At 40.7% G+C, this 8,958-nt stretch overlaps 2 protein-coding genes across 5 annotated transcripts; one reads left to right on the top strand and one right to left on the bottom strand.

Moving 5' to 3' along the window:
• LOC124836243 (7-deoxyloganetin glucosyltransferase-like) lies at positions 1 to 3,091 on the top strand. Its single transcript, XM_047311370.2, has 2 exons — positions 1 to 807; positions 1,918 to 3,091. The coding sequence occupies exons 1-2, from the start codon at positions 285 to 287 to the stop codon at positions 2,847 to 2,849; spliced, it is 1,455 nt and encodes a 484-aa protein (XP_047167326.2). The 5' UTR covers positions 1 to 284; the 3' UTR covers positions 2,850 to 3,091.
• A 372-nt stretch (positions 3,092 to 3,463) lies between these two features.
• On the bottom strand, positions 3,464 to 8,581 carry LOC148198447 (uncharacterized). 4 transcript variants are annotated; one of them, XM_088115076.1, is made up of 3 exons: positions 8,393 to 8,581; positions 7,235 to 7,492; positions 3,464 to 6,704 (listed from the first exon to the last, which is right to left on the bottom strand). In XM_088115076.1, exon 3 carries the CDS (start codon positions 5,821 to 5,823, stop codon positions 5,029 to 5,031), a length of 795 nt encoding a protein of 264 aa, XP_087971202.1. In that variant the 5' UTR covers positions 5,824 to 6,704; positions 7,235 to 7,492; positions 8,393 to 8,581; the 3' UTR covers positions 3,464 to 5,028. The 4 variants fall into 4 exon arrangements, 2 of the variants coding, with proteins under 2 accessions (XP_087971202.1, XP_087971201.1); XR_015786551.1 differs by lacking the exons at positions 7,235 to 7,492; positions 8,393 to 8,581 and having other exon boundaries at positions 3,464 to 3,878; positions 3,995 to 7,187; XR_015786550.1 differs by lacking the exons at positions 7,235 to 7,492; positions 8,393 to 8,581 and having other exon boundaries at positions 3,464 to 3,864; positions 3,995 to 7,187.
• Positions 8,582 to 8,958: the final 377 nt, after the last annotated feature.

The following is an 8,958-nucleotide window of genomic DNA, read 5'->3' as shown; positions in this document are numbered from 1 at the left end:
GCTAAGCTAACAGAAAAGCGTGAGGAAAATATAACAAACCTGACGAGTACGTAAAAGAGAAGGGAGAAAAGATAGAAGCAGGTAGTTTTTAGGGTTTGGGAGGAAAAAAGTTTAAATATTAGGAGAAACTAAAGAGGAAGAATGGTCCCTGGTTTCTTTAAAAGTCATTTGTGATCCAAGTACACAATAATAAATCTTGGTTATTCCGTGGCTGAGCACAACTCCCGTTAAAACCTGGGATCTCATTCTCCAAAACACTCTTCACAGAAGAAAAAAAATATAAGATGAGTAACCCTGCAGAGAAAAAGCCACACGCAGTGTTGATCCCATTTCCAGTTCAAGGCCATATCAACCCTTTTTTCAGACTAGCAAAGCTACTTCATCTCAGAGGCTTTCACATTACCTTTGTCCACACTGAATACAACTACAAACGCTTGCTCAATTCAAGCGCTCTTAAGGCCTTTCATGTTCTCCCAGATTTTCATTGTGAGACAATCCCAGATGGTCTTCCTCTCATCGATGCTGCTGCTAATGTCACTCAGGACCCAGTGTCCCTTGGTAAATCTGTGAGAGAGAACTCTCTCATTCCCTTCCGTGAACTTCTATCTAAGCTAAATGATTCTGCCATTGCTGGCCTTATACCTCCAGTTACAGGCTTGGTTTCTGATTTTTCTTTGACTTTTACTACAAAAGCTGCTCAAGAACTAGCACTCCCTGTTCTTCTATTTTCACCTGTCAGTGCCACCTGCTTAGTTTCTATAATGAACTTACGTGATCTTTCTGATAAAGGTCTAATACCACTCAAAGGTATGCATTGAACTCTTTCTTTTGAAAGTACATGAACAAGTATTATTACTCTACTTTAGACCTGTCAAAGTAGTTCATGATTTATTTAAATTGCAATAACGTACAGGTGAGTTAAAAATGGTTTCATAAATTGTAGAGATAGAATTGTATAATATAATTAGTTAATTTATTAATTAAAACTGATGAGAATAATTGTAGATAAGTGTAGTTGAATGCATGAGTCGGAAAGTGGATAGAAATGAGGGTATTTATTTTTATCACTTCTCTTTCGTTTGAACGCAACAACTTTGATACATGTTTATTTTTTATAGTTATTCAAAAATTACATCCAAAAATAATTATGATGTTTCTTTAAAACATATTTATTTTTTCTTCATTTTAGTGCTGTAATTCATTATATTTTTTCAATGTTTTGTATAGAAAATCAATTTTTTTCTTATCTTTTTTCTTTTTCTCTACATATCTAGTAATTTAAATAAAACTCATTTTTCTTTTTTCATGATCTACCTGTTTCCATTAGCTGTTACAAATGAAGCGTTAGTTGGGAAGAATTTTTTGCAATTTTTGTTTTGGGTGTGGGTGGCGCAGAAATGACGTTGATATTTGGTGAGATGGAAAGGTGAAAGGAGTTCCTAGAAGCGGCCACGTGGATGTGTGCTTAAAGAACGTGGTGTGTGGGTGTCGTCTTTCGTTCACGGACAACTTTTGGGGGCTAGGGGGCTAACCCGGCCCCAATTCAATTCTAACCCACTTCATGGGGGTTTGGGGGGTAGGGGCTTTAGAAAAGCCTCCTCAGGTGTGGGTCAAAGAAAAATGGGCTTATTATAAGGAAGGCCAGGGCTGTTCCTCGGGTTAAAAAAAATCTGACAGCTATACTCTACTTTATCTTTTCGTTTTTTCAGAGAAGTTTTATGGCATAATTATAGCATCCAGTAGGTGAAAAAGTTATTTTCAAATAAGTTTATGTTTGATATTATTCTGAACTTTTACATTTTGGCTCCAATTTTAGTCTTTCTTTACTATTTTTAACTGATGAATACATGCTAACGAAGAAAATGTTCATCTGTAATGTGGAGCTTGTAACTATTGGCTTTGTAATCATGATTGCAGATGAGAGTTATTTGACAAATGGGTATTTGGACACCAAACTAGACTGGATTCCAGGTTTGAAAAACTTCAGACTGAAGGACCTCCTTGACTACATAAGGACAACAGATCCAAATAACTTTATGTTAAATTATGTAATTGATATGGCAGATAATGTGCTCAAAGCTTCTGCTATTGTTATAAATACTTCTGATGAACTTGAGAGTGAAGCATTGAAGGCGCTGTCTTCTATGCTCCCTTCTGTTTACCCGATTGGCCCTTTCCCTTCATTTTTGAATCAAAGTCCACAGAGTCACTTGGAATCTTTAGGTTCCAATCTTTGGAAGGAAGATACTGAGTGCCTTGAATGGCTTAAATCCAAAGAACCTAATTCTGTTGTTTATGTGAATTTTGGTAGCATCACAATTATGGCTCCAGAACAACTTTTGGAATTTGCTTGGGGTTTGGCCAACAGCAAGAGACCCTTTTTATGGATCATTAGGCCTGACCTTGTCATTGGTGGTTCAATGATTTTGTCATCTGAGTTTGTGAATGAAATATCAGATAGAGGCCTAATTGCAAGCTGGTGTTCACAAGAGCAAGTGTTGAATCACCCTTCAATTGGTGGATTCTTGACTCATTGTGGATGGAACTCAACAACTGAAAGTGTTTGTGCTGGTGTGCCCATGTTGTGTTGGCCAGTTTCTACTGATCAGCCAACAAACTGCAGAAGTATTTGCAGTGAATGGGGCATTGGAATCGAAATTAACACTGATGTGAAGAGAAAAGAGGTGGAGAAAAATGTGAATGAATTGATTTTAGGAGAGAAAGGAAAGGAGATGAGGCAAAAGGTCATGCAGTTGAAGAAGAAGGTGGAAGAGGACACTAGATCTGGTGGTCTTTCATACAGGAACTTGGACAAAGTGATTAAAGAAGTCTTGGTCAAACAAACTTAGATTAAACAGCTACTCTTTTTCCTCCAAATTTATACTGTGATGAGTCATTGATCTTTTCTTGAATTTGTTGCTTTGTGAAGCAAAAATGATGCCTCAAGCTATATCTTTTTACTTTGTGTGTATGAACATCATCTGGCATGAACTATGGTAACGATGAAATGTTAGAATGTAGATCAGGTGGAGGCTACTTGTACTGCTAGTTTTACTTGTATCATTATTATAGTGCTATCTTTGGCTTAATGTTTTTTTCATTTTCAGCTTATGAAATGGAAAAATTGATTAAGCACAAGTTTATTTTATGTCTATTCAAGAATTTAAAACAAATAGAATGTCAGCAAAATATTATCAAGATCAATGCACACATCATTAATTACATCAGGAATATCCATGTGTTCTACCGCAAATATTGAATCCAAAATGTGAGTGTGTGCATGCATATCAGTAACAGGATCCAAGACAGGTTTTATTGGTTCAAATCTTAAAAGATCAAAAGCTGAAAACAGCAACAAATTTGTACATAACAGAAACTGAAAACACAAAGATAGCAAGAATTGAACAAGAACAAAAACAAGAATTAAAACTAAAACTACAAAACTAAAAAGAACATTTTCAGATTGGCCACAAATCAAAATTAATTCTCTTTATTTTTATGTAAAACCACGTATTTTCTACTCTGCTATTTGTAACAATTCCTATATCATGCAAGTTAATAACAAAAACCTATTACTACAAAAGAAAGGATGGGTGAAGAAATGGCTTATTGGTATTTGTTTTGCTCCATGGCCAGCCAAGGTGTGCATTGTCTCCTTCCTAACTCTCTGCTGCAGCAATAACAGCTCTCCATCAAAGGCTGGCAGCTGGTTCTGCACTCTCCAAACACCTTGCTGCAGCAGCCAGGACTCCTCATGCAATTGCTGCTGATTCTGTGTGTTCCAGGTTCCTTGAGCAGCTTTGACATCGTCTCCTGCCTCCACCACGACTGCCTTTGTCTCTGCAGTTTCCTCTTTGTTTAATTCTGCAAGGCAATCACTAAGTTCGAAGTCAGCATGTATAAATGAATCATCAAACATTGCAGCTTCCTCAAAAGTAAAGTCAGAATCATTTTCAATAAACGACAAAGCATCCAAAGGTGGACTGTTACGTACCTGAGTACGTGAACTTGCCACTCTCAACCTTTCACACTCCTACAGGCAATAAACAATGGTATTTGACTGAATAAACCTCTTTATTAAATGGAAATATCGGTATCACAATAAACAACCAATAACTGGGAGCAGGGTCTCGTGAAATACGCTCGCGTGCTGATCCAAAATTTGATTCATGTCATGATTCTGCTTCTTTGTCATCTCCGGACCGAACAGTCCTTCTCCCTGATCGTACGGTTTTCTTCCCTCGTCCTTTTCTGTCTCCCAAACTCCCACACCAGCAACCAGGCCTCCACTTCTTTCATTTTGAACAATGCTTCGGGTTCCACCAATCTCTGAGTTAAAGTAGGATCTCCTTTAATGGTCACGTTCCTCCCTGCTTGACCGAACACCATGGTTAGCTTGCCCCAATTTAATGTTACTTCTCCCAGCTTAGCCAGCCATTCTACCCCAGTATCACGTCAACTCCGCCCAGTTCAAACAGGTGGAACCGTTCGGTGATCACCGCCTCTCCCATGCGAATCATTACTTCTTCACAACACCCCCTCGTCTCCTTTCTCTGCCCATCTCCCAAACTCACCCTATAGGGTGGTGTATCTACTACGGGTAATGTCAGTTCCTCTACCAATTCTTTTCTTATGAAGTTGTGGTTGGCGCCACTGTCAATCAAAATCAGTACCTGTTTCATCCTATCTGTCCATGCAATTTCATCGTTCTGGGTTGGGTGAGTCCCCCTGCCGAGAATGCCGATAGCTCCATTTGGTCGAGTTCGGTCTCAGCTTCTTCTTCCCCGCCTGATTCCTCGTCCTCTACCAGTATCAGCATCCGAAGACTCCTTTCCGGACAATGATGGCCTGGACCGAACGGTCCCCCACACCTGAAACACCTTCCTTCTTCCCTTCGTTTGACATATTCAGCGTACGGTAAATCCCGCACGTTCCTTCCTTGGTTGTTTGAGAACGATCGTTCTCCTTTCTCCTTGGGATCCCCTCCTTTCCTCCTGTCCGCCCCCTCTCTGCGATTCCCGTTCGGTTCTAATTATGCCGACTGGGGTCCGTCCTCATTACTGAACCGCTCGGTTTTCCCCACGTCTGGCTCTTGCTTATGATTCCACCTCCAGCCTTTGTACCCCCTTGGAACTCTTCCACGTCCTTTGCCAGTCTCATTACGTCCATCAATTCCCTCGGGTCAAGCAATCTGAGTTGATTACGGATCCCCTCCTGCAATCCTGCCATGAAGTATCCCATCAGCTGTGCATCAGGTACTTTTTCTGCTTGGCCGGCCAATACTTCGAATTCTTGGATGTATTCTTCCACAGTCACTGATTGTTTACAGGCCGCCAGTCTCTCGAAGACGGTTCCCCGACTTCTTCCTCCGAAACGGATCACCAACGACTCCTTTAATCCTGTCCACGAGCGGTTCCTGGCCTTCTCCCTCCAAAACCTGAACCAGTGTCCCGCGATTCCCTCCATGCTGATATAGGCTAGGCGCAACTTTTCTTCCTCCGACACTCCTTGTAGTTCAAAGAATTTGTCTGCTCTATAGATCCAATTCAACGGATCGCTTCCTTCGAAGATGGGTAAGTCTACCCTTCTCCTCCAATACGGTTGCTCCTCTCGGTGTCCACCATCTAGCCTACTGCCATCTCTCTCGTCCTCCTCATCCCTTCTCCCATTGACATACCCCTGACTTCCATCAGAATTTCCCTCATGTCGTCGACCTCGCTCTCCCATCACCTTCACCAGTTCCTGGACTGTTGCCTCCAGTCCTCCCATGGAGATTTCTATGACCTCCAATCTTCCTTCGATAGCATTCACTCTTCCCTTCATGATGTCTTTCACTCGTCTCTATTAGGATCCGGCAGGTCAGACCAATTGTTACGTACCTGAGTACGTGAACTTGCTACTCAACCTTTCACACTCCTACAGGCAATAAATAATGGTATTTGACTGAATAAACCTCTTTATTAAATTATCGGTATCACAATAAACAACCAATAACTGGGAGCAGGGTCTCCATCAGTTACTTGAGAGCCTAACCTCTCTTACAAAACTCCATAATAAAAACATATCCCCTAAACCCTAGGTTCCTCCTTTATTAATACTAATTATTCCTTCCCAAAAAGCTAAAGAATAATAGTAATTATGCCTATTTATTATAATTATCTGGTAAGAATATTTCTATCCTTATTTACTATATTTACTTATATGTAATAATATCCTGAGGTACGTCCTTAATTTCTAATGAATTTCCCGCCCATCCTCACTGTTGTCAGTTAGGACGCTCGTCGTTCCTTCCACTCGCTTAGGACGCTCGTTGTTGCCCCCACTCGTTCAACCTTCTTTTTCTCTTCCTCCTACCGTTCGGCCATCGTGCTCCCCCTTTCAGCCGTTCGGCCCTTGTGCTTCCCCCTTTCCACCGTTCGGTCATCGTGCTCCCCCCTTTCAACCATTCGGCCCTCGTGCTTCCCCCTTTCCACCGTTCGGTCATCGTGCTCCCCCCCTTTCAACCGTTCGGCCCTCATGCTTCCCCCTTTCCACCGTTCAGTCATCGTGCTCCCCCCTTTTCAACCGTTCGGCCCTCGTGCTTCCCCCTTTCCACCGTTCGGTCATCGTGCTCCCCCCTTTCAACCGTTCGGCCATTGTCCTCTACCGTACGGACCCCTTCTCTCTCTCTCCTATATCTTCTTCTCTCGTAAACTCGCCAGCCCCTAACATGGACAGATATCATCCGTGAAAACAGTGGGGGTATGGATATGTTCAATCTCAAATGCTGCTTTAAAAACCTTAGAATCAACAATTACATCAGTGCTAGCAACAATCTTTATAGGATCTATGCTTAGACTATCAAATGTATTAAACTGTATAGGAAGCTCAGATATGGCAATTTGAATTTCAAGGTTAGAACACACTTGTGTTGGCTCTTCAAAAATAACCTTACCAACCTCAACAGATTCAGCGGTTGCATCATCCAAACTATCATAGAAAATACTATCAATATCAATGCACACATCATTAACAACATCAGGAATATCCATGTGTTCTACAGCAAATATTGAATCCAAAATGTGAGTGTGTGCATGCATATCAGTAACAGGATCCAAGGCAGGTTTTATTGGTTCAAATCTTAAAATATCAAAACCATTAAAATCAATTTAAACCTCAGGCACATGAATAGAAATGTCAAGTTCAGAATAAACCTGCACTTTTGGCTCATCAGCTACCTCATCATGATTCTCACCAGATAGCTTGCTTAGCAACTTCCTTGCCTCTGTTGGGGTCTTGTCCAGCAGAGAGCCTCTAGTTGCTGCATCAACCAACACCTTGTCTTTGTAAAGCAAGTCCTCATAAAAGTAGACCAGAAGCCTGGGCTCTGAAATCTGGTGGTTGGGGCATGTTGTGCATAGATTGCTGAATCTTTCCCAGTATTCAGCTAGACTCTCTTCTTGAAACTTCCCAGTGGAAGTAATTTCCCTTCTGATGTTGGCTGCTTTGGCTGCTGGAAAGTATTTATTCACTGTTAGAATAATTATTAAGTCTACCTATGATTAGTATAGCAGGACCTAAAGTAGGTAGTTGTGTGTTGGGTTATCTATAATGATTGTTCCTAGCAGTATAGGACAATCTCTTCATCTTCCATCTATCTATTGTATCATATTTTTATCTATATAAATAATAGAACTGAGAAGGGTCTTCCAAGCCCTTCAGAACTATTTTTCTATGTTTTAGATCTCAAGTTGGTATCAAAGCAGGTTCATCCTGCTCTGGTTTTTGTCCTGGGTTGTCCACCAGCACTGTCACTCCTGTTTGCATCTGTCCGGTGCCGTTCGCCGTTGTCCGCGGCTGTCTCGCCACTATCTGCAGCTGTCAACTGCAGTTTGAAGTTCTTCAACTTGGTTGTCCGCCACCTCGCATCTGTCCGCTGCTGTCCACCGCCGTCCGCCGCCGTCCGCCGCCGTCCGCCGCCGTCCGCCGCCGTCCGCCGTCACTGTTCCGTCCAGCGACCACTGAATCTGGTTTGCCTCTTCACGCGACAGCCAACCCCACCGGTGGGTTCGCCTGATTCTCCTCCACGCTCCGCCACGCGCAGCCTCTTTGTGCGCTGCGATCAGGGGCGTGCTATAACTCGTGAATTATAGACAATGTTGAGAAATGTGTATCTATAAACAGACACCTACATATAGATGTTCCTTTTTCTTTGTTTGGCTGTTTATACTCTTCTAGCATTAATTCTTGAAAAAAATAGGAAGTATCTACTCTGAACTATAAAGTCCTATCTCGAAGTCAATTACATCCATTTTTTCTTTTAATGTACTGCAAAGTAGCTCTAGTGCAACGAACATATTCGTTTGTATCTTTCGCAATTCTTTCTATGTAAAAATCAACAAATTGAGCAAACCTTATTAAAGTAACAAAGAAAATTTGTTCTTCCCCGAAATTGATTGAAGTGCCTTGGAATCCAGCTGACATGTGATAATGCAAATCTCACTAAGAATCCCTTTTATTGTACATTGACAAAGCAGAAGTAAATAGCAAGTTTGATCCAAATTCTGGAGGAGCAGACCTCGAAAGTTTTCAAACGCAATTTCTGATCAGATTACAACTCTGTAATTAACATACAGAGTTACACCAACAATAAGTTGATTATTTTGTTATTCAATATTGTAAGCAAAGTTACACCAACAATATTAAAATTAACATACAAAATATTATTTTTGATACTAAATAATGACAATAAATTTATGAACCTCATTAAATTATTTAAAATTTCCAAATTTCAAATTTTGTCTAATGGGTTAAAAAGAAGAACAAAAAAAAAAATATTCGGAAACAAAGATGTAACTGAAAGTTATTCAATTGAAAGATAATTTATAACCAAGAACTAATTCTTCATAGAAGATTGTGACGTAGTAAAGTACCAAAGTGATAAGAGCTTTTAAAACGGATAGTTGTCTTGTACATTAC

The sequence above is a fragment of the Vigna umbellata genome, chromosome 5 (assembly GCF_029865625.1).
Source record: "Vigna umbellata cultivar VRB3 chromosome 5, Vumbellata_1.0, whole genome shotgun sequence".
Lineage (NCBI taxonomy): Eukaryota > Viridiplantae > Streptophyta > Magnoliopsida > Fabales > Fabaceae > Vigna > Vigna umbellata.
Note: the sequence above shows the minus strand (reverse complement) of the source record. Positions and strands in the feature narration are given on the sequence as shown.